At 49.6% G+C, this 24,177-nt stretch overlaps 18 protein-coding genes across 18 annotated transcripts; 14 read left to right on the top strand and 4 right to left on the bottom strand.

Moving 5' to 3' along the window:
- Positions 1–1,030: 1,030 nt before the first annotated feature.
- Positions 1,031–2,413, bottom strand: TbgDal_IX9210 (SLACS reverse transcriptase, putative; the record flags this gene model as incomplete). Its single annotated transcript, XM_011778809.1, has 1 exon — positions 1,031–2,413. The coding sequence occupies one exon, from the start codon at positions 2,411–2,413 to the stop codon at positions 1,031–1,033; it is 1,383 nt and encodes a 460-aa protein (XP_011777111.1).
- A 451-nt stretch (positions 2,414–2,864) lies between these two features.
- TbgDal_IX9220 (conserved hypothetical protein, unlikely) lies at positions 2,865–3,173 on the bottom strand (the record flags this gene model as incomplete). Its single annotated transcript, XM_011778810.1, has 1 exon — positions 2,865–3,173. The coding sequence occupies one exon, from the start codon at positions 3,171–3,173 to the stop codon at positions 2,865–2,867; it is 309 nt and encodes a 102-aa protein (XP_011777112.1).
- A 505-nt stretch (positions 3,174–3,678) lies between these two features.
- Positions 3,679–3,897, bottom strand: TbgDal_IX9230 (hypothetical protein; the record flags this gene model as incomplete). Its single annotated transcript, XM_011778811.1, has 1 exon — positions 3,679–3,897. The coding sequence occupies one exon, from the start codon at positions 3,895–3,897 to the stop codon at positions 3,679–3,681; it is 219 nt and encodes a 72-aa protein (XP_011777113.1).
- A 218-nt stretch (positions 3,898–4,115) lies between these two features.
- TbgDal_IX9240 (conserved hypothetical protein, unlikely) lies at positions 4,116–4,556 on the bottom strand (the record flags this gene model as incomplete). Its single annotated transcript, XM_011778812.1, has 1 exon — positions 4,116–4,556. One exon carries the CDS (start codon positions 4,554–4,556, stop codon positions 4,116–4,118), a length of 441 nt encoding a protein of 146 aa, XP_011777114.1.
- Positions 4,557–4,855: 299 nt separating this feature from the next.
- On the top strand, positions 4,856–5,278 carry TbgDal_IX9250 (hypothetical protein, conserved; the record flags this gene model as incomplete). The annotated part of the gene is made up of 1 exon (XM_011778813.1): positions 4,856–5,278. One exon carries the CDS (start codon positions 4,856–4,858, stop codon positions 5,276–5,278), a length of 423 nt encoding a protein of 140 aa, XP_011777115.1.
- A 359-nt stretch (positions 5,279–5,637) lies between these two features.
- TbgDal_IX9260 (hypothetical protein, conserved) lies at positions 5,638–6,402 on the top strand (the record flags this gene model as incomplete). Its single annotated transcript, XM_011778814.1, has 1 exon — positions 5,638–6,402. The coding sequence occupies one exon, from the start codon at positions 5,638–5,640 to the stop codon at positions 6,400–6,402; it is 765 nt and encodes a 254-aa protein (XP_011777116.1).
- Positions 6,403–6,659: 257 nt separating this feature from the next.
- TbgDal_IX9270 (hypothetical protein, conserved) lies at positions 6,660–7,274 on the top strand (the record flags this gene model as incomplete). The annotated part of the gene is made up of 1 exon (XM_011778815.1): positions 6,660–7,274. The coding sequence occupies one exon, from the start codon at positions 6,660–6,662 to the stop codon at positions 7,272–7,274; it is 615 nt and encodes a 204-aa protein (XP_011777117.1).
- A 1,282-nt stretch (positions 7,275–8,556) lies between these two features.
- On the top strand, positions 8,557–9,441 carry TbgDal_IX9280 (hypothetical protein, conserved; the record flags this gene model as incomplete). The annotated part of the gene is made up of 1 exon (XM_011778816.1): positions 8,557–9,441. One exon carries the CDS (start codon positions 8,557–8,559, stop codon positions 9,439–9,441), a length of 885 nt encoding a protein of 294 aa, XP_011777118.1.
- A 201-nt stretch (positions 9,442–9,642) lies between these two features.
- TbgDal_IX9290 (DNA polymerase epsilon subunit b, putative) lies at positions 9,643–11,250 on the top strand (the record flags this gene model as incomplete). The annotated part of the gene is made up of 1 exon (XM_011778817.1): positions 9,643–11,250. One exon carries the CDS (start codon positions 9,643–9,645, stop codon positions 11,248–11,250), a length of 1,608 nt encoding a protein of 535 aa, XP_011777119.1.
- A 241-nt stretch (positions 11,251–11,491) lies between these two features.
- TbgDal_IX9300 (hypothetical protein, conserved) lies at positions 11,492–12,334 on the top strand (the record flags this gene model as incomplete). The annotated part of the gene is made up of 1 exon (XM_011778818.1): positions 11,492–12,334. One exon carries the CDS (start codon positions 11,492–11,494, stop codon positions 12,332–12,334), a length of 843 nt encoding a protein of 280 aa, XP_011777120.1.
- Positions 12,335–12,558: 224 nt separating this feature from the next.
- TbgDal_IX9310 (trypanin-related protein, putative) lies at positions 12,559–13,944 on the top strand (the record flags this gene model as incomplete). Its single annotated transcript, XM_011778819.1, has 1 exon — positions 12,559–13,944. The coding sequence occupies one exon, from the start codon at positions 12,559–12,561 to the stop codon at positions 13,942–13,944; it is 1,386 nt and encodes a 461-aa protein (XP_011777121.1).
- Positions 13,945–14,215: 271 nt separating this feature from the next.
- Positions 14,216–14,971, top strand: TbgDal_IX9320 (rRNA processing protein, putative; the record flags this gene model as incomplete). The annotated part of the gene is made up of 1 exon (XM_011778820.1): positions 14,216–14,971. The coding sequence occupies one exon, from the start codon at positions 14,216–14,218 to the stop codon at positions 14,969–14,971; it is 756 nt and encodes a 251-aa protein (XP_011777122.1).
- A 617-nt stretch (positions 14,972–15,588) lies between these two features.
- On the top strand, positions 15,589–17,802 carry TbgDal_IX9330 (hypothetical protein, conserved; the record flags this gene model as incomplete). Its single annotated transcript, XM_011778821.1, has 1 exon — positions 15,589–17,802. The coding sequence occupies one exon, from the start codon at positions 15,589–15,591 to the stop codon at positions 17,800–17,802; it is 2,214 nt and encodes a 737-aa protein (XP_011777123.1).
- A 919-nt stretch (positions 17,803–18,721) lies between these two features.
- TbgDal_IX9340 (hypothetical protein, conserved) lies at positions 18,722–19,069 on the top strand (the record flags this gene model as incomplete). Its single annotated transcript, XM_011778822.1, has 1 exon — positions 18,722–19,069. The coding sequence occupies one exon, from the start codon at positions 18,722–18,724 to the stop codon at positions 19,067–19,069; it is 348 nt and encodes a 115-aa protein (XP_011777124.1).
- A 473-nt stretch (positions 19,070–19,542) lies between these two features.
- Positions 19,543–20,202, top strand: TbgDal_IX9350 (COP-coated vesicle membrane protein gp25L precursor, putative; the record flags this gene model as incomplete). The annotated part of the gene is made up of 1 exon (XM_011778823.1): positions 19,543–20,202. The coding sequence occupies one exon, from the start codon at positions 19,543–19,545 to the stop codon at positions 20,200–20,202; it is 660 nt and encodes a 219-aa protein (XP_011777125.1).
- A 607-nt stretch (positions 20,203–20,809) lies between these two features.
- Positions 20,810–22,162, top strand: TbgDal_IX9360 (hypothetical protein, conserved; the record flags this gene model as incomplete). The annotated part of the gene is made up of 1 exon (XM_011778824.1): positions 20,810–22,162. The coding sequence occupies one exon, from the start codon at positions 20,810–20,812 to the stop codon at positions 22,160–22,162; it is 1,353 nt and encodes a 450-aa protein (XP_011777126.1).
- Positions 22,163–22,513: 351 nt separating this feature from the next.
- TbgDal_IX9370 (60S ribosomal protein L5, putative) lies at positions 22,514–23,440 on the top strand (the record flags this gene model as incomplete). The annotated part of the gene is made up of 1 exon (XM_011778825.1): positions 22,514–23,440. One exon carries the CDS (start codon positions 22,514–22,516, stop codon positions 23,438–23,440), a length of 927 nt encoding a protein of 308 aa, XP_011777127.1.
- Positions 23,441–23,791: 351 nt separating this feature from the next.
- TbgDal_IX9380 (60S ribosomal protein L5, putative, (fragment)) lies at positions 23,792–24,175 on the top strand (the record flags this gene model as incomplete). Its single annotated transcript, XM_011778826.1, has 1 exon — positions 23,792–24,175. A coding segment is annotated over one exon (384 nt), but the record flags the coding sequence as incomplete, so codon positions are not given.
- Between the last annotated feature and the right edge of the window lie 2 nt (positions 24,176–24,177).

Genomic DNA, 24,177 nt, shown 5'->3' on the forward strand with positions numbered 1-24,177 from the left:
TGTGGCGGGGGGGCCTTTTAAAGCATATGAGTTGGGGAGGTTTTCCTTTTACTCATGGGGAGGGGAAATTTCCCTTTTTCTTTCCGACATTTTTTTTTGCCTTTCAGCCTTTTTCCTTGTTACCTTTTTTTTTGAAACAACGGTGGGTATTTGGGAATTTTTGCCGATTTTGGAAAGAGCTTCCCTAATGGTTTAGAAAATTTAGGGGTCAAAGGCAAAAATTCCGGGGGGGGAAAATTCCTCATTGCCTTTTTAGGGGCAAGTATTCAAAATTTGATCACATGGAAGCTTTCAACCATTTTGGATGATCAGAGCACGTATTTCAACTTATTCAACGAGATCTTTCCACTGTATATAACACCGATTCTTCAAAGAAATTGTTTTAAAGGCCACAGCGGGGGAAGGGCAAAAACAGGAAAATTATATGAAAAAATGAAGGATCGAAAATGAGTTTGACGATATTGAAAAACCTAACCATTTCGACTGGTCAGATAGTGCTTTTCAAAGATCTCAATTGAGTTATTTTTAAACACAATATCTGACCGGTCGTAATGGTTAGGTTTTTCAATATCGTTCGAACTCATTTTAATTTATACTTTGTGCCTTCCCCCCATTTGTGGGTGACTTTCTTTTTCAGGTCCCCTCATCTTTTCTTCCACATGTTGAAAAGGATAACCATAGCGCAATATAGATATACATATCCAAGGCCAGTGAAATCCTCTTTCTTTGAATACACCATGATTTATTTCTTTAAAGGCTAACGTTTAATTTATTATCTTCTGGCGCTGAATATAATTTTTTTCTTCTCCATTTTTTAGTCTCTTTTTTCTGAGGTGGCCAGCCTTACCTTTTTTAGCTTCGACCAGTGGAGAATGGTTCGAACCGCCAGATGTGTTTCTCCTAATTCAAAATTATCTCGTTTCCGTAAAGTCGTTACACGCAATATCAATCGTCAAGGCAGATTTAAAAAACTGTTCTAATAGTATCTTATCACTTATTTTCATTGGGTTTTCTGTTTCCATATATTATTTTAGAGCCTTCTGGCTTTCTCCATTGCCTCTGCCGCGCTGTAAACGTGAACATTCCCGCGGAGGACGGCTGCCACCACATCCGCAGTTATCCCGTCGAATGCGGTGGTTACCGTAAGTCGGTGGTCCTGGCCCCGGAGGACGCGGCGAAGCCAGTCACGACTTTTGCCGAAAATAGCACCGTTTGTAAGCATAACAAATGGTGCGAAGGCCAGTCCATTTTGTATCGCCCAGTAGCTGTACTTGCGCTCCTTTTCCTGGAAGCGCACCAATGCGGCTTTCATTGGATCTGCCGCAGCTACTGAGCGCTGACCTTGGGCGGTGTTTCCGACGGTCACGCGCCCTGGATACGTCACCGTGATGTCCGTCACCGCGTACGTATCCAACCCCGCAATGAGGATGTCCGGCCTCCTCTTGCTCACCTCATTTAGGCGTGGTTCCGTCGCGCACTGGAACCCACAGAGGCGAAGGCCGTTTGCGAACACGCTGTTAATGATGTCGTGTCGCATCTGCCTGGGTTTATTGTGCACTTTGGTGCACGTGTGGATGTGGTGATTGCTCGCGTCTTCACCACATAGGCATTTGACCCCCTCCGGTAGTACCCTCACAAGTAAACGTTCCCGCAGGTACACTCCGAAAGTGGCATCGTCCAGCCTCACCTGAGCATCCGTGAGGGGCCTGCCAGCTCCGGCGGCGGTATTGGCTGTAAAGACTTGACGATCAGCACCCCCAAGGGTGGCGTAGAGGTCGTCTTGCTGTCTTTGGTCAGCCTCCTCCGTCTTCCTCTGCTGGAGACCTTTCTCTCCGGCGCACTGGTGGGCGTACTCTGCCACTTGGGCCATCCGCCTAATTCCACAGCCGCCCATGCTTACGGGCAGCGCCGCTATATTCCGGGCCCTTTCGGTCATGGGTTGCCCGAGAATATGCTCCATTACCTGGGTGGTCCTCTCATCGAACCAGGAAGCCACCTGGTGTGTGTGTTGCATATCGTGGTTCCGCAACAGGAATGTGATCCTTGGCATTGCCGACATCGCCAGAATCCTCCATCGTGTCCTGTTGTAGAGGGGTAGCTCCACGATTGCCTTGAAGAGGCGGTCTGTTTCCATCGCCTTCTTCTCCACCCCCTCCCGAATCTCCTCGCTCATTGGATCCGGGGCCACGTACGCTCCAAGAACTCGCGCACACGCCTTCACCGCTGTCCCAAAGCCTGTGTCCCCAGTCAGTTCGAGGACCTCGGTTTTGTCCGCATTGTTGACGATTCCGAGTTTCTCTATCTGTTGGGCTATCGTCTTGTAAGCATGTTGTACCTTATCTGGTGTTGCTTGTACCATGATATCGAGTAGATACGCCGTAAAGTGCTTGTTGGATTCTTTGCTGCGAGTCATGAAGCGTTTTTAGAGTGGTGATCGAAAAAACCAAGGACTCTAGTGCCATCCCCTGTCTTACTCTCTTCCCGTATATTGCCATTTTTGGCGGAGTCGCCCGTTTTCGTAAAAGCTCACTGCTCCTGCTGATCCATTGAAGGGGTGGACGAGGCGCCCTGGCGGGGACCACGCAGCGTCTTCATACACTGCTGTCAGTTATGTGCGTCTGTGGATGGCATTGTACGCGGTCCGACCATCCAGCATTGCCACACTGTCCTGCAGCCACGTTATCTAATCTTTCGCAGCCGTTCGCCCTGAGTTGCATTGATCGGTCCAACACGCCTTTTCATATGGGGGCGGTGTTCGACTATATTGATGGTGAAATAGTGGCGAGTGGCGCCGGCTTTGCGTATACTCTATCCACCTCTGTTGTTCTGTCTTTTTTTGCTTGTTTTTTTGCTCTCTGCTATCATTAGGAGATGTAGAGAATCTTGTCAAGAAGTAGTTCTGCTCGGAGCGATGTTGCTATGCATTCTTCGTGGTTAGAGGGAATTCCCAATGGGCGAAGCAAATTAAAAGTGTCACAGATTTGCGTAACATGTCTACGTCGTGGGCACAGTCGCATGAACTGTGTGGGCTTCTGAAACCGCAATCTGGTATATTCCCGAAAAAAGCGCATGGTCGGTGGCGCCAAACCCACCGCCAAATGAGTGAATTCTGTGAACGGATGTCTTGTGAGCTGAGTTCGCAAGTGGATGACAGTAACAACGATAAAAAACATTGCACTGTAATGCGTGAAACAGCGAGGGTCAACGTCGTTTTTTTCCTGTTTTAACAAACCTCCAACCTTTATGCCCTCAGTATTGAAAGAAATAACGTTGCATTTACCGTGAAGGGGTGCATTCACACCGTTTGGAAGTTCAGATCACCGGAGTGGCAGTGAACAGTACGCCAAAAGCCTCCCCTCCCGTAGCGGTGCCGTGGCTGGTTGGAGAGGCATTGGTGAAGCGATCCTGAGCGTCCCTAAAAAGGAAGTGAAGGACAGGTGCTGAGCCGGTTTTGGACGCTCCATGTAATTTTCTGAGGAACTGTTGTTGTGCTTTACAACCGCTGCTACCACATGCAAATTGCTTTGCATAAGGGGAAGTTACACAATTTTGACTCGTTTGCGGATCGATCAAAAGTGGTGCAGCCCTCGGCACCCCGCTCTCTGTATCACAGCAACATGAATAACGGCAACACCCAGCATAAAAGGGAATCCCAGTGAACAAGTCCAATCCCTCTCCTTACACAGCTTCAGCACTTGTTGCCGCGGTGGGCTCAAATGTATTGCCCTCTCGTAGCCAAGAGCGGGGCGTCCGAAGAAGTAAGTTGATGAAGAAGGTTCTCCGAAAGGCACCGCTGAAGTGAATCAAAAACGAGAGGGCGAGGAAATGCCAGTAAGGGATAGAAAGGGATCTATAGGGTAAATTGGAGCTGAAGCTCAGTGTACCGGATGGTCTCATGAAGCAGGCAAAGTGTGGAAATCTACCAGAGCTCGGGTGTATGGTCTTAACGCATGTGACGCGAATGCATTCCGAGGCCACCGTGCGGGCTCTAGGATCTGTTTTGTGGCTGCGCAGCAAAACTGAAGGTGAAAATAGGAAACCACCGGCGTCCTCGCTGCGGCAGGACACCGGCAAGGTGAGTTTAGCTGCCGTTTTACCATGGGGGATGTGTACCGTTACGCAGAAAACAGCACTTGCACAGAGTTAGAGCGTGTAGGTCGGCAACCATTGAGCCATACAATCGAGTGCAGCGCTAGGGGAACGAGGAGGAAGCATTGGGTAGCAAATTTGAGTGAGCGCGCGCTGAATATCTGGGTGGGATTAGTGAAGTTCCTTACAGCATTGTCGCACCCCGATGATTCGGTTTCCCTGTAATTCATAGTCACAGCCTTTTTTGTGGGCGTATCATCCAGTGTGTCTTTGTGGAGGAAGTACGAGACGGATACGAGTGCTGTTGCGGTCATTGTTATTTTCTGCTGTGTTGCTGTTATTGTTGTTTCCTCGGTTAGATTAAGTGGTTTATCTCGTTGTTCTCGTCTCCTGCTAGAAGTGCGTTCCTGCAGTGTTTTTTTTTCATTGTTTGCTGTGTTCCTTTGGGTATAGTACCGTGTGCGCATGCCAAGGTCTTCATGTCAATCTTTTCTCCATTTGCTGTATCGTTTTTTACCGTTATGCAAAGGATGTTTCCCTTATGTTCTTTTGTACAGCGGGTGCCTTCTCTACCCACGTCACTCCTCCTCACTAACACTGACTCGTAGAAAGTCTGCACAGTTTATGTTTATATGTGCTACGAGTAATAGAATTCATTCCCAACATTGCTTCTGACTTGTACTCATTTTTCATCACTGTCATGTTTTACGTCTGCATATAACCAGAGATAGGTGTCGCACGCAGGTACCATTAGGAAAAGAGACTTATGTGGGCTTCTGGCTCTCGTTTGGCGCCAGCCTTATCGAAGGCTACTAGGCTTCAGTTAGGTAATATTAAAACGGAATATGGCTACGTATCAACGGCAGCAGGTTCCCAAGAAAAATGGGGCTTCTTATTCAAGGGAAGAAGGTACCCGTTGATTAGCTGCGGATATTCCATATGCCTTGTTTGCATCGCCATAACGGTGGTGGGCACGTACCAGCAATACCGCGATATGATTATCATGACGGAGCACATATCTTACGAAGATGTAAAGGACCGATGTCTGACACCGATGCCTGGGTGGGCGCGCCTTCGAAGCCTGCAGATCGCTAGTCCACTTGGTCCGATGACATATCGAGACCCAACACCGTTGGATTGGCTGCCATTTGAGCTGAAACTTGGTTGTGTTAAGCAAGCATCGTACTAGGGAACGCATTATGCTACATTTGGTGTTTTAGGTGATCAAAATTTTGGTGGGTGCTTTGGCGGAAAAAAGGAAAGGATATCGCGGAGAATAGAAGAACCGATAGCATGAGGTTGATACTTGATAGGGGTTAAGGTGGCGTATGACTTTATCGTAGTGAAACGGCGTCAGGGGTATTGAGTACATTATTTCTTGTTTTTTTTTTCGACGGATTTTTGCGATTGTATTTGCTCCGTTTCTGACACTGTTTCCGACGTTGTCCCTCCCACACCCAAAGAGTTCTTTCGTTGCTACTGTTAGTTTTCATCGCAGCTCATTGTTCCTGGTATTTTGAAATAGCTGTAGTTTTTTTAAAAAAAGGGATGAAGGGCGTTGGCAGTAATAATTGTTTCATACAATTCCGTGCTGGGAAAATGCTTCTTACGGATGGCAAAGTTGTTGCGGATACGCGGAGGGGCACGTTATCTTTTTCAAAGGAATCAAATGGTGTTGTAAAGATGACTTGGGTATCGGGTTCTCATGCGGAACATTACGATCTTCCCTTGGGCCAAGTGAAGTTCAGCAGAGTTGATACGTGCACTACTGGTAGAGTGCTACTGTTCGACTTTGGCAAGGCCCAACCGCCGCTTTTTTTCTGGATGCAGGAAAAGTCAACAGACAATGACAACACCTATTTTTCTGCAGTGGAGAATTCACTTGTCCAGAATCCCTCAGCTATTGGGAGTTTGCATACCCACACCTCACCACTCACTGATCAAGCCCGTGCGAGACTTGAGGGCTATTTCGCGTCGGCTCTGAACAACGTTCGTGGAGGTAGGGAACAAGACGTTGACTTGGTAAGCATTGTGGGTTCGGCGAAAGTTGTGGACGCCTTACGAGCAGATCCCGATTACTTCATGTGTAGGTTGCATCCATTCTTACCCGAGGGAACCGATTCGACATCAGGTATTGTGGAGCACGTTATAAACCCTCAAGTATCCGCTGCTGCTGCTTCGTTGGGGTTGGTTCTGCAGACTCCCGACGGATTCCGCGAATTATGCGCGGCCTTTCACGTTGATGGGAAAAAGACAGGGGTCGTGGGTTTCATAAGCGGATTACTGAAGCGAGTGAAGAAAAGAGATGATTAAGACTCACGCAACCGCGAACGACTTCAAATTTCTATTCTCGCAATGTGGTGTTTTGTTACCCGCACCGTTTCGTACAAATCGATGGGGATGGAAAGGGGGAAAAGTGTATGTCACCGCTATGACGATAGCTGTTGTTGTACTTTCAGACACGTCCCCCCTCTTAACTTCTTTTGAAAGAGTAGTACTGTTATTTTCTCTTACTTTTGCCCTCGCTTATCGAAACTCAAAAGCCATTGCACGATTTTAATGAGAATAAGATGCGCCGTACTGCCTTCTCTCTTATGATTGTTCCACCAGAATCTCATCGGTACGCTAAGGCGACATTTCATGAGGGAGTGCACCGGCAGGCCCCTGGTGATTCCACGCCATGGCGCGACGTTGCTTCCCCTTTAAACAGGTTTAAAATGTGGTGGTTGGCACCCGCTGCGAAGGGAACCATGACGGCGGCGTGGTGCATGACGATTGTTATGGGTGCATATTGCTTCTCTATTCAGCAAGATGCAAAAGGAACGTACCTGCTCAACAATGTCCTGTTACGAACTCTGCACGAGGAGGCAATGCGTGCCGATGCTAACCAGGAGCGAGCGAATGAACTCCAAGAGTATCTGAAGCAAAGATTGGAAAAGTTGGAGGCTGGTGGGAAGGCAGCGTCTCGTAACATGGGCGGCGATGCAGTCAAAGAGGGACTTATCAATCATGAATTGGAAATTTCTCGTGAACGTGTTAGGAGCGACACCATTCACCAACGCAACCAACAACTAGTGGACGAGCTGCTCAAAGTGCGTCAAGAGCTTGCCGTGACACGGAAAAAACATTCGGCAGCCCTCTCGGAGATCGATAAATTACAGAAGTTGCTGAAGGCGTGTACGTAGGGTGACATTTTTTCTGCTGGGCTGGCAAATAACTTCATTTTTTTTCGCGCTAGCACGTCTAACCTACCTTTTTAGGACCCTATGATTTGATATTGCCTTAGTGTCCATGTTACCTTTTTTGTTTTTTTTTTTGACCAGGCACATTCTGGGTACTTCTGCTTTCTTCACGCTGAATAGTAAATTCGAGGAGGGCGTCAGCATGTGGCAGGTGCTGCATAAGCGCCTACATTCACTACCTACAGAAGGTGCATGCTGTTTTTGATGCCAGGTAACGGGAATCCGTCGGCAGGTCCGCTACGGAAAACTTTGAACGCTGCCCTACCGGTTGCGGGTCACACACCGATAAAAAAAAATGTATTACGAAGGTACCTCCGCCCGCAAACACCTTGCGGTCACATCTTTTCCAAGGAGGGGGGTATTTGGCAAACACCTTAGTTACCGTCGGGCATTTCTGCTGATCGCAATGTTTTGGATGCGCCGCTGAGAGCGACTCTATTATTGTGGGGTAACATAGAGGGGGGGGGGGGGGGGTCGTGCCCGTGTTGGATTCGCTTGACGTAGCCTTGGCAAGTCGATTATGGGGCGTCCGTGCTGTTGGAATATGAACAGTTGGAGTGTCACGACATGTTCTCTCCTCCATATATATAATTAAGCTCTTTCATCCATCCTGTATAACGCTCAGCCGGTTTGTTTTGGCTGCTTCCCGAGTCTCTTTGCTTTTCTTTTAGTGATTGCGCTTGAGCAGCCACTCTTAGCGTGTGTACGTTTGCTTCCAAGGAGAATCCAGCAGCGTAACTATGCGGGACTAGGCAATGTAGTGCGCTGGATGAGTGATTAGAGCCTATCCAGTTACTAATTTTGTATTTTGTGAATATACCGTTGAACTGACTGGGGCAACATGTTGCCTGCGGTTTCTGTCTTTACACTTACATATATTTTCTCCGGAGTGATAAGTGCCCCTAAATGAACCGTTTCTACCGCCCGAGCTCTTGTGACAAGAATGCCCCTTCTCCCCATGCACGCTTTGTTTTTTTTTTTTTGCTACGGTATGGAAAACACGTTGGTGACATCGAGGGACGGTGAATGCTAGGTAAATTGTATTGCGGAGCACGTGCTCACGAAATAATGCAACGGAGAGACATATTGAGGACATATAAGCATTTTTTTGTTGTTACTGCTGTCGGGTGGGTGCACACCAGTTGTGCGCGAGGAGTCATGCACTAATCTTTGCTTTAATGTGTTGCTGATTCACTTTTATTTATATTTTCATGAAGTAGTAGTCATGTTCGCTACGTTGGGGTCGTGGCCGCGGGGCATTCACGTCTTTTTGAATGAGACGACCAAAAGGAGCGTCGAACCGTGGTATTTGGGCTATGAAGAGCGGCGCCGTCTAACCCGGGATCCGCGAGTAGTTCGACAATTAGAATTGGAGGATGAGTGGAAGGACACCTGTCTGGAAGGTGTATGGATGGGATTTCGTCGATTTGCTCGGCCTCTCAATGATTTCAAGATTACAGAAGCCTGTTTTCACGAGTATCTTTCTTTTGTGGGTATTTCCAATGAATATCTTAGAAACCGAATTACCAGTCTTTTTAGGCTTGAAAATTCTGCGGAGATTGACTGCCTGCGGGTCTGCAAGGTTCTTCTTACGGGGCTAACGGAGGAGAGCACGTCTTCTAAATTTTTGGACCACTGCTTCCGGTGTATCCCATCGAACCCAGTTTCCGGTGACGTGGAGGTCGACATTGTGAAAAAGGCATGTGAGGCGCAACACACTATTACTGACAAAAAGTTCCCAACGGAACTACGGATACAGCAATTGGAAGGTGTTTTGAGGTATTTCAATGAGGCGGAAGAACCTAACTTTAATCTGGAGACGTTCAAGGATTTATTCTTCCATCCAGATTGGTGTTTATGGGCAAGCAGCTTCATCAAGTGCATATATGAGGCTGCAGCTAAGTACTTCAGTGCCCCTAATGGTATCTTACCACCTGTCCCGCTGCGGTGGATCAAAGCCGCTGAGCCACTGCCATTTGACCGCAATGACATTTACGATGCGGATGCCTTGCTCCTTAGGAATGTTGAAATATTAGGCAGGGAAAATGGTGATGTCAAGAAAAGACGCAAAAGCCCTGGAAAAGCACGGAGTTCGAAGAGGCGATCATGAGGTGGACGATATGCTCCCCCCCCCTGTGGCAAGCACCTGGTTAACTCCCTGTGGACTTATGTACACCAAATAATTTCACTGTGGCTCTTGACTTGTACATGTGCGCACGGGAAACCTATTATCCAGTGTCCGTTTTATGTCCTCCCATCCTTACATTCTCTTGTACTATTTTTTTTTTTTCAAAACTGCAGTTGAACTACAATGGATTACCGTAATGATATCCAACAGTTAGCTCGGGCGCATCAGTTTCGCCTTCACCCCCTCGCTCTAAAGGGACTGTCTGACTACCTCGCCACTCTCAACGGCAATATCGACGCGCAACGTAACGCGCTTCGTGACATTTTTGCGCTTCTTCATAGGGCTTGCGGCTTGGAAAGGTTTGTGGACGGTGAAAAAGTGAAATCTGTTGTATCTTTGCATTCATCTAAGGTACAGGGGGCGATCGACGGTGTTGTGCCGACTGTTGATGTGCTATCGCTGGATGACACGCCCTATGCGTATATTGATGAGTGGAGCGGCGAGGTAAGAGTACAGTCAACGCGACAACACGGTGATCGGTTCACAGTACTTAACCAACGCTACCTTTTTGCCAGAAAAAGGTGCTTAAGGAGTGGCTTGTTCTCCCGGGATTCTAGCAAGCAACCAATAGACCAAGGCCTCCCCTCCCTCGTCCCCTCAATTGCCCTCGAAGGGATCGACCCCTCTGACACCGTAGCCGTTCTGGGAATGCTCGTCAAACATTCCAGCGCAACATATTTGGAAGACATCTACGGTCGCGTCAAGCTTATCATGCGTGGGTGTGTGCACCCTCCTGTTGGCGTCGTGGGAGAAGGATTTTTCGTTGTGGTGAAGGGGCAGTGGGTTGGTGGATTGTTTGTTGTGGCTAGCGTAGACCTCCCGCCCGCAGAGAGGCGCGAAGACACACTGAGGGTCGTTGGCTCTGATTTTGATCTTTTCGGTCGACGCCCCGATGACGTTGTGGCGGCATTTAGGCGGGAGAAAACTTCGTTGGGCTCTGTGGTAATCGTGATGTCGCAGATTCACCTTGACCAGCGCTCAACCGTCGATAGTCTCATAAGTTTCTTCAGAGAAATGCAAAACCGGTCGGAAGCTGAGCTGACAGATACTACACTGGTTATGGTCGGCGAGTTTTGCTCCAGCCCGATTCACTACGATGACGTTTCACATCTTCCCGAACCCTTCGAAGGCTGTGATCGCTACAGATCACTTATGAACATTCTCGCGACTGTAATTACTGTTAATGCGCCGAGCGTTGCGCAACTCACACAGGTGGTTATTGTTCCTGGGTGTGGCGACATTACGGGTCTTCTTGGCGTTTTACCACAGCCACCTATTGTCAGCACATTTGGCAAAGTTTTGCAGGCGCGTTTGAAGAAGGTTGTCTTAGCCCCTAACCCTTGCCGGCTGCGCTTCTTCACGCACGAAATGATAGTAGTTCGTCGGGATTTCTCTCGGTCGCTGCGGGAGAAGGAGCGCACATTCGAGTGGTCCCGGCATGAGGCATCCACGCCTGTTATTTCCTTTGAAAGTATTGCAAAGACTATCCTGGACGAGGCGCACTTGGCGCCGGGGGTGACGGAGGGGATTTTGTGGAAAGCAGATAAGGCACTCTGCTTACCAGTGCTTCCACATCTTCTCGTTATGTGCGACAGCACAGAACAGTGGGAGTGTTCCTACAAGGGGGTTCGTATCGTCAACCCAGGGCCATTCTCGCTCGGGAAGACATTTCTGTGGTATACGCCAGCTGATGGGGAGTGTAGCCTGAGCAGTGTCGACGACCAAGTATGACATTTCATACTGTTCACCAACCCATAGACAACGTCATTTATTAACTTCCCCTCCCCCTTTCTCATTGGTTTAAACCCCATTAACCACCGCAGGGGCATACTCACTGAGTGGCCGTCGAATTCTGCCTCTTTGCCGTTACCTCTCATCTCCCCATACCGCCGATACTGTGCTATCTCTATTTGACGCTTCCTACACCCTTCTTACCTCGTTTAACAAGGGTTGACTGTTGGCTCGCCGTGTGATGAAGCGCGCGCGCAAAGTGTACAGTGATGACGATGAGGAGCGGTGCAAGAAAGTGGTAGACTTCATACGGTCCCTACGGTTTTCCATCCCACTCTACCGCCTGCGGGAGCAGAATGACCGCAGACTCTGCCCAAAGTGCGGCAGGCGCCGTCAGTATTACTGCTACGATTGTCTGATAGTGGTGCATCCGGAGAGCCAACCCCCACCCTTGAAGCTTCCACTTAATGTGTATGTCATCCTCCACCCTGGCGAAACGCGGGGTAAGAGCACAAGCCTGGCCGCATCAACTATTTCACCGGACTTGCACATCATCGATTACCCTCACGTGCCTACTGATCTTGAACCGAAAGCGACGCTGTTGCTCTATCCCAGCGCCGATAGCACGGAGCTGGAAAGCTTAGAGAACTTGGATTCTTGTAAGAACGTTGTATTCATTGACGGAACGTGGCAGCAAAGCAAGGCGATGGCTCGTGACGAACGGCTCTCTAAATTTAGGCATGTACGGATAAAGGCAGAGACTTCGCTCTTCTGGCGCTTCCAGAATAATGATCCCACTTATTTGGCAACAGTGGAGGCCATTTACTACTTTCTGCGCGAGTTCATATCACAGAACAATAAACGGCGTGCTGGATGCCAGCCACCGTATTATAATGGAGATGTCGATGACATACTTTATTACTACATCAACCAATATATCGCTGTGCAGCAGCGCTACTGCAAGAGCGAATTGGAATACACAACAAGACACTTCGACAGCTATATTATTCGCTGCTTTTCATGGGATCAGCTAGTTGCAAAACCTTCGGAAAGCGCTCCCGTGGTCAACCACAGAACTTCGTGAACCCGCGCTGATATGCTGCGGAAAATTGTGCTGTGTTGAATGGGAGTATCCAGCGTTTAAGCCGCAGTACGGCTACTCGGATGCCGCCTGGCCACCTGGGGTTAAAACTTTGTTCTGCGTGGGTAGGCTGTTGAGTACTCACTTGGCCATCCTCTCCATTCCCTTCTCCCCCTTTCTTTCACTTAGTTTAGTCGTTTCCTTTCTTTGGAAGCCACCATTGGTTGATGCCACCAAAGAAGGAAGCAGCGGCAGCGAAGGCCAAGGGATCAGGAAAGGGTGGGAAGGGGAAGAAGCAGGCACCTGAACCTCCATTGGTGGACGGGAAGCCGCCGCCAGATGGACGTCAACTGTGGCTTGCCACCGATGCCCTCCAAAAGGCAAAGGCGATGCGGAACTATTTTCAACTTGAACGGGACCGCATTATATCCTTCTGGGAGATTTCAAAAAAGCAGTTGGGGGAGTTGAAGGCATCCTGTCGTCAACGTGAACGGGACAAGGCGGAGGCCGAGGAGCGACACGAGGTAGAAAAGAAGGTCTTTAAGCAGAAAATTCGGCATCTGCTGTACGAGCACCAGCTGCAACTGGCTGAAATGACAAGTGAGGCCGAACGGACCCTTGCAATTCGTGAGGAGGAATATCGGCAGAAGGAAAGGAATGCAGCTAGAGAAATCCATGACGGTAAGTTACTACTGCGTGAACAAGAAAACGAGCACCGAGAAATGACTTCAGCCCTCATCGCCGCACACGACAAGGCAATTGCAGAGCAGCAGCTTTCGTTTGAGCGCAAAATGAAAGAAATTCATCTTATGTTCGAGAAAAAGACGAGAGATTTGCGCGAGGAGATGGATCAACAGTGCAGGGAGGAAGTTGGTCTGGTTGAGAAGCGGAAGGCGGATCACATCGCTGAACTTCGTGAGATGCACGAACGTACATTTAAGGAGATGAAGGACTACTACAGTGAGATCACGTCGAACAACATGGAAATGATTCGCACGTTGAAGGATGAGGTGTATGCCCGAAAGCGAACGGAGGCACACAATGAGCGGGCAATGATGGATGTGGCGCAGCGTAACCGGAAGTTAACAGAACCCCTAGCGAAGTTACAACGGCAGAAGCGGGAGCTTGAGCAGGAACTTGTTAATTATGCAAGTGACAAGGAAAAGTTGAAGGCAATGAAGGCCGAGGTGCAGCAGTGTGAGCAGGAGTTGCGGTCGCTTTCGTGGGAACATGAAGTACTGTTTCAGCGCTTTGGCAAGTTAGAAGAGGACCGCGACATCATCCTCAAAAAGTATAATGACATGTTGCAGGAGATCCAGCAAAAAGCAACGTTTAGGCGTGTTCTTATTCAAAGCAAGCTGGAACTTGTGCAAACACAACTAGAGGGGCGTGACGCTCGGCTGACGGAACTGTTGAGAAGGGCCAACATTGATCCTGACGGTATCAGTGAGATTGAGCGCCGTGTTCGTGATTTGTCGATAGAAAAAGATGCGATAATTGGAAATCTTCAGCATCTCATTGGGCATCTAGCCGACAAGCAGCAGGCACTTGTGTCAGCGTACGAGAAGTATTTGAAGGGCTACGGCATCACGGGATCAAGCAGCACCCTGTAGGTTGAATTACGGAATAGGTACGCTTAGAAGTTGTATATATATATATATGCCCATGTATTCTCACATCACCATGTACTCCCTTCACTCCTCGGCCACCGCCACTCACGATGGTACTGCTCAAGAATGGGTGAAATCAACTTCTTTGAACTGGACGCTGAATTGGCTACGTAATTTTTTTTTCCCTTCTAATGTCCTGGTCGCCGCGACCACTTTTTTTTTCAGATCAAGTCTTCCCTCTGTTCGTTGACGCACTCGAAGGTTAGAAGAAGTGATGCCAGTGTACGATGTGGCCGTCAGTAAGAGCAAGAAAAGGAAGCTCAGCACTGATGGGGTTGACCCTCCTCCAGTGCGGGGGGAAGAGCGGCGCCGAGTGGAAAAACAGGTTGAGACGGCACCCGGCGACAATAGGGAAGGAAATGGGAATGCTGAACGACTCACCACTGTTGAGTTCAGTGAGCCGGCACAATGGGTAGAGAGAATGGCTCTTACGTCGACAAAGCCGTTGCCTTCTGACCTGAACGCCGACGATGACCCGAAACGTGAGGAAGCCTTCATTCAACAGGCATTGCTCTCGGTTGTGCGTGGTATATCGCTACTCGAGGCGGGAGACGTTCCTTGGAAGCGCCCCGACGACTACTATGCCGAAATGTTCAAAGATGACGTGCAGATGAGTCGCATCGCATCTGCAATGGAGAAGTCGAAGGCCCGAATTGAGGAGCGCGCCCACCGGCGTGCTATGAAGGACCAGAAAAAGTATGGCAAAGAGGTCCAGGCGGAGGTTCTTCGCCAACGCGCCAAGTACAAGCGCGACATGGGGGCTCGCATAAGCGAGTGGCGCCGTAAAAGGAAAGGAAATGAGGACTTGGACGACATTCTCAATGCTGATGAGACGACTAGCGGCTCAAAGGGGAGAGGAGCTGCGAGAGGGGTACGTGGCGGGGGCACAACTCGGGCCCCTCGGCAGAAGAATCTACGACCAGGAGGTGTGAAGCGTCGTCCTGGTAAGAACGCACGACGGAGGCGCTAATACATGCGATAGGGCCTGCGTCGAGTAGGAAAGAGGAGGAAAGGAAGCTCCCTCACCACTTTTCTTTTCCTCAATTAAGTGCTTTGTGACGTTATTTGTTCTCGATTAACAAGTGTGCAGCTGTAAGTAGGGTGGGGGGGGGGAGGAGGAAAGGCTACAAAGGTCGTTTCGGCGTGGGGCTCCTTGTTCACCCCCATTGTTTCTTTATATAATATAATATATATATATATATTATATGTAACGCCTCCCACTGTACGCGTTGAGGATCGTGCAGTGAGGACGCCGTGCTGCGTAAAGGAAGAGGTGAAGTGTTCTAATAATCTTTCCTTTCACCACACCTGTAGAGCGCTAGTTGCCCTAACTGTCTCCGAACTCATCTTAATTCCCCCCTTTCATTCGTTTTCCCCTCCTTTCTTTGTATTGCCTATTTTGTTTTGTTTTTCTCTCCCGTCTTCAAGTCCATTGGCGTTAAACAGGGGAGACGAAACCCATATACATATTGTTGTTACTCTTATTTTTTTTCTGAAGGGTGACGGGAAAAAGTAGGAGGTAAAAAAGAGGATACTAATAAAATTTAATTGCACATCCCTTATTTCTTTTCGTCACGCAGATTTTGCATGCCGTGGCAGTGGCTCCCAGAATTTGTCATTCAGCGTGGTGATGGCAATACAAGTTATACCTCCACGAGAGGCAAACTTTCTGACCCGTATGACCTTATCACAGAACATGGGCGGGTTATGTCGCTAACCTCCGCAGATAAACATCTTCTGGAAGTGACTGTTGTCTGCAAAGGTATACCAAAAAAGTTCCGAGGATTCCGAGACGGTGTGCCGCTACATTTCGTTCTCAAGTCTACTCTATCACAGCTTGGTATTAAACCTGAGGACGAGAAAATCAAGTTAAACTGCAGCTTGCAAGAGGTAGAGGTCCACGTGAAGCTGAGAGCACTTTCGCCGCTTGCTGTCGTGGCACTGAGCAACATTAGGGTGGGCGCACATATTGGCAAACTCTTCGCTGCGGAGGGAGTCCGGCGGGTGCGAGAGACTGCCTACGTTGATCGGTTGCTTAACATGATGAACTGTGGTGGCGAGTTGCTTCTCAAGTACAACGGCAGTTCGGGATCATCTTTTGATGTGAGGCTTGTGGGGGGCCGCGCCGTTGTTTTCCTTCCTCTTCGTAACGGTGCTTCAGTGTACGGTGACGATGTGCACGGTTTTATCCCAACCATCGGCATGGCGTTGAAGGAGGGCGTGAAGTGCAAGTATCTCCTTCGCCTGCATCAACGACACTGCGAAGGTATGCCCCGTGTGGCGCGTCCAGGTGAAATGCTTATTGTTTGTGGTTACTCGCTGTGTATGCGCACGATGTTCGCCCGTGTGGTAGAGGAGCTGCTTCCTAAGGGTCTAAAGTTGATTGGACCCGGAATCCTAGAGCCCAGCCCGTGTGGAGTAACTGAGCCTCAAGACATCGCTTTTGCGTTTTATGGGGACTCCACGGAGGAGCTTACACATATCCCAATGGAGTTCTTCACGTTGGAGTCGTACCGTGAACATGTGCCTTATGCCCTACGTAAGACTCTCAAGCAACGCTGTGAGTCCAAAAAGGACGTTCTCCGTGCCTTCAAGACAATGCCAAGGGCGAAAATGTGCTGCTGCACTTTCATCACCAAGGGCGGGCAGTTTAACGAGCTGGAGCAGAATGACTGGGTGACAGCAGAGCCTACGGACATTTCATATCGCGATCACGATACGCCGGAGCAGCGTCACGAACTCGCCCAGCAGAACATTTATCAACAATGTGAATATGGCATTCTCTCAGCAATTGCCGCCGGTGATATAACCAGTGAGGGTGTTCTTCTAACAAGAAACCTTCCGTCTCCCTCTTTAAAGTCACTGGTTCTCTCCTGCAGCGTTGCACAGAGGGTTCGGGCCATATACTTCTCCAGGGCTTCCGGACGGCATGGCAATTTCTTCAGTCAGGATGATCATGCCTTCCTGACCGATTTGGATACGTTCGGGATCGATGTGTTTTTCGTTGATATGAAGCGGGAGACCATCCTTCAATATGTCCGCCGACCGGACCGTGACGTTGGGGTGTTTGCCCCGACCGAGAAGCGTAGGGAATATCTGCTTGCAACTTTCTTTGGCGTGTACGGCTCGAACCTTGTGGAGGGTACCTTTGAAGACGAACTCCATTACCTTTTTAAGGGATTACTGAAACTGAAGGAAGAATGTAAACATCCTCAGCTAAACCCTAAGACATCGCTCGCACTTGTTACGGGAGGCGGCCCAGGAGCTATGGAAGTCGGAAACCGGGTTGCGAAGAATCTGGGCATCCTGTCCTGTGGTATGTTGGTTGATTTTGCCTCACTCTCGGGCAAACCTGGAGCAACCATCAACGAGCAGGTTCAAAACCCGTACGTGGAGGCATTTATGACATACCGTTGGAACAAACTCGTGGAACGCCAGTCGGACTTCAACCTGGACTTTCCCATTTTCTTGATGGGAGGCATCGGCACAGACTTCGAATATGCACTGGAAGAGGTGCGGCGTAAGGTGGGTGCTGTTGCTCCGACACCAATTATTCTTTTCGGATCACGCGAGCACTTCGAAAGCAAGATAACAGGTCGCTACCAAGCGAATTTGCAAAACGGCACCATCAGGGGCTCCGAGTGGATCTCAAACGTGCCGTGGGTCGTAGGCACGGGACGGGAGGCGCTGGAAATTTACGTCCAGTACTTTAGCGGGAGGCTGCCGGTAGGTCCCGGTAATCCGTCCAACGAGCTCGGCTTCGTGATTGCCGCGGAGTATTTAGCCAATAACCCTAGTTAAGAGCCGAAAATATGGGAAGCATTGGAGAAAATTGGGGGGAGGGGGAAGGATGTGTAAAATAAAGTAGCTAAATGAAGGGGATGGGAGTATACAAATCAAAATTAAGAACGGTGATACGTGTTGTAACGCGCCATATATACGTATATGTGTGTATGTATATATGTATTTGTTTCTGTGTTTATGTATGTATATACGTGCTTGTACAATCACTGTCCGTGCTGTGGGAACTGCTTTTTCTCCTTTGGGTTTGCCTTCTGCCGTTTTTTTTTTTTTGCGTAAAGTGTAGCAACAGGGGTGGCAATTCTCCTTCGTTGCTGTCGTCCTCCTCGTCTCTGTATGTAGACTTGGGTGAAAGCGGGATCGAATGAACGGGTGAGCAGAACGTGGGGGAGAGTAAAATGGCCCTCCAAGCTGCGGCATGCTCATGTTTTATGTTTGTAACTCACCCATACTGTGTGTTTCCCTCAATTCTTCTCTCTGTCTATTTTCTTCGGTCTTTCTTTTGTTGTTCTTGTTGTGATCCGGCTGAGGTATCACCACGACTATTTTTACTTTATTGGTTGCTTCTGGTGTTTTCGTTACTTCCCTCGCCGCCATGTGTTTACCATATACCCAATCATATATAGCAGCCTGGAGGACCTGGTCTCTCAGGGAATGAAACCCTTTTTTTTCTCTTCACTCTTTCGCTCTCCCCACATCTTTTCCAACAACAGCACTGTGGTAGCTTCCATCACGAGGCCTTGGGTCTTCCCTACTTCATACAGTTGCCTGCTGTCCCCCTTCTCTTTCTTAACTTCTTTTACGCACATTAGTTTGTGGTTAGGGCGCACAGTAGTACGTGTGAAGGCAGCCGTTGCCGAATTTTTAGCGTCTTTTTTTTTCGTTTGTCCTTTGCTGATATCCGCTCCATATCGCTCCGATGAGGCCCCTCCGCGCGTGGTTTGCCATGTGCCTCGTAGCGATCTTGTTGTTTACCGTCGTTGATGTGTCGGCGCTCTATGTGCGCGGGAAAGCAACTCGCGCCATTTTTATCGCTGTTATAGCGTCATCAGTATGGATATGCTATGTCCTGCTTCTCTTCATCTTCCTCTACCGGCCTTTGCGTCGTTGTACTGCTTTGTACCGAACGGGTTGCTGTTGCCGCAATGGCAGTAGTGCAGCGAATAATGGTGTTCGATTGTGGTTCAAGGAGCAACATAGTCTCGACGTGTGCGTTGAAGAGCTGCGGAATGGTATGGTGGACATTGAAGGATTAAAAAGAACATGATGCCTGTGAATACATTTGTATGAGCATGGAAGCGACATACCAGTGATCCTGGTGGCGGCCATTATCGATATCGTTTCGATTATTCATCGTTGGTGTTTTGGTTTCCCCCTTCTTTCTTGTCAGGATTTATGTGCCATGCGGCTCGATAGTGTTTGCGAGCCACAGTTCCGCACGTTTCACCATCCTCGTTGTTGACTCGTGAGACCTCACCAGTTAAGTTAGTGCTAGAGTGCGCGCACGCAGACGAAGTCTCGGTATGTGCCTTCAAAAGAAAATAAATTTGCAACCTACCTGTAAGCAAACACACACACACACACACACACACACACTTTGGGTTGTATTTTTCTCAGAGCTTAGTGAGTATGCACACACTGCGATTGTCTCCTCCTGTTTTCATAAATTTAACGCACCGTTCTTCGGCTCGCTAACAAAAGTAGGTAATTGATCGCGTACACACACGGACAGTAATATTGATGGAACGGATAGCCTCCGGCCACAGAATGTCGATGCTGTTGTTAGGGGTCGGGCTACTCTGTTTGTATGGCTCCCTTCTGGTGAATGGGTTTGCCTTTGATCTGCCAGCCAATCAAAAACGGTGCTTCTCCGAGGAGGTTCCAAGTGGCACGGAGCTCCGCATCTCCTACGCGGCTTTGCCAGGGTACGCTCAGTTTGTGGATGCGTACGTCGTGGGGCCTGCGGGGAAGATGTACATGACAACCGTCGGCCAGGATCGCGGAAGCATGGTGGAGTACATCACAAAGGGTGGCGAGTTCACTCTTTGCTTGCTCTCTCGCGTAGCCACCGGCGTCAAGCAGTCGGAGGGAATGGCAAGGAGTGTGAGTGTCGACTTTCGACTCGGAAGCGGAAAGAACGATTACGCAAATCTCACCGGCAAGGAGAAGCTACGGCCCATAGAAGTGGAGTTGCGGGTGTTAGAAGATGCAGTGCGCTCCCTCCACACAGAGTGCCTGTACTATCGGGAAAAAGAAGCAGAGATGCGCAATGCAAATGAGTCTGTGATTGCGAAGGTGGCCTTCTGTGCCGCGGCTATCATTACTTTCTTCATCATCTTTTCCTTGTGGGAAATGTGGCACCTTAAGCGATACTTCCGAAAGAAGCGACTTATTGACTAATTGGCCACGCCGATTGTTTCTGTGGTTACCTGACTGCGCAATCTTGTGCCTGCACGCGTTGAGCGGAGAAGGGAGGAAATAAGGGTGGTCTTTCCCAGTGGGATGGTCCTGTGTATGAATGGGCACGCGTGAGGAAACTTACCAGTACCGACGTGAGCGTTGCGGTTTGGACAGGTCCCCCCGTGCACAAAACGCAAATATTAATATATATGTTTATTTACATGTATACTCCCTCCTCCGCAGTATGAGCGGGAAACAAGTGAACAACCGTGAGCCTGAAAAAGAACGCGGAAGAGGGAAGTGTACGTTAAGAAACATACGACGAACCATTGACGAGAAGGAAAATGTGTAGGGGAAAGGGGACGGAGGTAAAGCCAGTGTGACCCGGTGTTACGAGCGAGTTCAACTGCGTGATTTTTGTTAATTGTGTGGGGCGCTGTAATTCCCTTTGCTACTTTCATGCGTGATCTTACTTTATGTTTTAATTCATGTTCGCTGTGTCATGTGTGCGTGTGTGTTTGATCCTTCTTGCTTTTTCTTCTTTTCCTCCTTCACACCGACATATGTTTGCGCACTGTGGAACTGCAGCAGTAAGCACGCCGCATGAATGCAGGGCGAAGTGCCAACAATATTATGCGAAAGGGCGGAAACGCAGCTCACGCAACTGAACCATCTTTCACAGGCCCTGCGTTCTGTGACCTTCGGCGACGTGGTCTCATTCGACCCGGCATGCGGAAAAATTTGTTTGGGTGAGAACTGTGTGAAGAATGCCGAGACCCTGAAAGCGGTGGGATGTTCAATTGCGGACGCGGTAGCGGAGCTTGCGAGAGCGGTAGAGGGCCAGCTGACCGAGTTCTTTGCTTATATGAAGCAGAAAGAGAAAGAGTCGATATCGGCCGTTCTTTCGGGTGGTGCGAAGGTGTCTGGGGAAATACGGAAGGCAAATCAAGAGGTCCGCGAGGGGAGTGAAGATACACCTCGGCCCAACCCAGCATTGTGTCGGGGCCCACTTTCCCTTTATCATGCTGAGCTGAAGGCGGGAGCCACATCGTTGAAAACATGTCTCTTCCTCATGATGGAGTCGCTCCTCACACGGGTGATGGGATGCCGGGCCGCGCTTTATCTCCGCTGTCGCAGCGAAGGGACCGCCACTCTTCGCCGCGTCCTTCACATCAACGCGCATCGTTTTCCGCAGGAAGTTCGCGACAGTGACGCTCGGCCACTCATAGACGCGATGGAGGGATGTCTAGCGCTCAATATAAGGGTCCGCACGGTTAGCTTGGATACTGCTGCAGAGGAACAGGGTCATAACTTTCATCCTTTTAGGGGAAAGGAAGGTAATTCCATAGCTATCAACCGCGGTATGGTATTTCCCATTTCCAACTACGGCTGTATTATCATCGCTGACAAATACCCTACTGCGTCACATCACTTCTCCACCTCCGACGAATATCAGGCTTGGGCATTTGCCTCGGTTTCCGAAGGCATGATGTGCCGGTATCACCCTCGCGTGCTTCTTGACTCCTTCAGCGTGAGGCCCACGAAGGTGCCTGAAAACTGCTCAAACTTACCGCCAATATCGACACGCCTTCACGTCCGCCACGAGGAGGAAAGAAAAGGCGCCGACCTGGGAGCAATCTGGGAAGCGGTGCCACCAGCAGCAATGGCGCTCAAGGTCATGCGCGTCACGCGTATAGGCACGAGCGCCTCACCAACTCTGAACGAAGGCTACAACGAACTAAACTACAGCGGCATGCTCCGGGATGTGGGAGCACACATACGGGATCTGGAAGAGGCGTATGGGAAACTATCCGCCCAGTTATTTGAAGCAAAAGAAACAATGGATAAGGCACACTGCGAGTTGAACAGGAAGAGGAAACAACAGAGTAAGCTGGAGTCAGATATTCACTTCATGCGGTCATTGCTTCACGCAGAGGGCATTAAGACCCCAAAACGCTAACATAGCATGGGGGGGGGAGTGGATGTATAAATTAATAATCAAGTGGAAAAGTAAGAATATGGGAACATGTGTAGACAAAAGGATATTGCTTTATTGAAAACATCAAATGTGTTGTAGTGAATCAATATACGTGCATACGAATAAACAGGACAGGAAGTATATGCTTGGAATGCTAAATCAAAAGTGAGACGGGTTAATCACTTAAGGATAGTAGTACACGTAGAATTAAAATAGGTATCGTACTTTTCCATCGGCAACAAAAATGCTCTCTTCTACACAATTCCTTCTTCCACAATAAACGCGCACACACAAAAAAAGGTGGGACCACAAAACCAGAACTTTCACGCAAAGATGACATTCGTTAAGGTTGTGAAGAACAAGGCGTACTACAAGCGGTTCCAGGTGAAGTACCGCCGCCGCCGCGAGGGGAAGACGGATTACCACGCACGCCGCCGCATGGTGCTGCAGGACAAGACAAAGTTCGGGACCCCGAAGTACCGTTTGGTGGTGCGCATCACGAACCGCGACGTGATTGCCCAGATCGTCCACGCGAAGGTTGTTGGCGACGAGGTTGTAATGGCGGCTTACTCGCACGAACTGCCACTGTTCGGCATCGAGCACGGACTGACAAACTACGCTGCTGCCTATGCCACTGGATTGTTGGTTGCCCGCCGCATGCTGGCGAAACTCGGACTCGCGGAAAAGTTTGTCGGCGTGAAGGAAGTGGATGGTTCGTACGCCGCTGTGCGCACGAAGGACGACGACCAGGGCGATGACGAGTCACGCTTCCCCTTCAAGGCGATCCTTGACGTGGGTCTGGCCCGCACAACAACTGGCGCTCGCGTGTTCGGTGTGTTGAAGGGTGCTGTGGATGGTGGCCTCGCCGTACCTCACCGCCCCAATCGGTTCCCCGGTTACAACAAGGAGAGTGATGCGCTCAACGCAAAGGTACACCGCGATCGTATCTTCGGCCGCCACGTTGCGGATTATCTGAAGCAGGTGCGTGAGGAGGCAAGCTCAAACCCCGACGAAAAGACTTGCCAGTTCTCCAAGTTTATCGCGGCAAAGGTTTCGCCCGACGACATGGAGGGCATGTACAAACGTGCGCATGCTGCCATCCGTGCTGACCCAACGAAGCGACGTGCCAAGAAGGAGCGCCCCGCTGAGGCGAAACCGAAGAAGTACAACACGGTGAAGCTAACTGGTGCCGAGAAGAAGGCCGCAGCGAAAGCAAAGGTTGCCGCTGTGATTGAGCGCATCCGTGACCGTGCGAAGTAAGGTACTTGGCGCAACTTCCTGTCATGTGTTGCTCCAGGTGGAAGACACGCTCTGTAGTGAGCTAACCCGGGGCGGATCAGACGCGGTGCCGGCGTGACAATCCCACCTACTTTTTATTTTGATGGATAATATTTTTTTCACCTGATTTGTCGGCTCTAACCCACACGGCTGCTGTAGTTTGTTTATGACAACGTGCCTTAGAATCCTTCCGGTACCTTGTACCTTTCCCTCGTACCTGAAATTGTTTTTCCGTCTTTCCCCCTGTTTTGGATCCATCTTCCTTTCACCTCGTTGACGTACTCACTCGTTAACGCACACATATATGAATTCAGAAAGAGTCCCGAAACGAGGATGACATTCGTTAAGGTTGTGAAGAACAAGGCGTACTACAAGCGGTTCCAGGTGAAGTACCGCCGCCGCCGCGAGGGGAAGACGGATTACCACGCACGCCGCCGCATGGTGCTGCAGGACAAGACAAAGTTCGGGACCCCGAAGTACCGTTTGGTGGTGCGCATCACGAACCGCGACGTGATTGCCCAGATCGTCCACGCGAAGGTTGTTGGCGACGAGGTTGTAATGGCGGCTTACTCGCACGAACTGCCACTGTTCGGCATCGAGCACGGACTGACAAACTACGCTGCTGCCTATGCCACTGGATTGTTGGTTGCCCGCCGCATGCTGGCGAAACTCGGACTCGCGGAAAAGTTTGTCGGCGTGAAGGAAGTGGATGGTTCGTA

This window comes from Trypanosoma brucei, chromosome 9, assembly GCF_000210295.1.
Source record: "Trypanosoma brucei gambiense DAL972 chromosome 9, complete sequence".
NCBI lineage: Eukaryota > Euglenozoa > Kinetoplastea > Trypanosomatida > Trypanosomatidae > Trypanosoma > Trypanosoma brucei.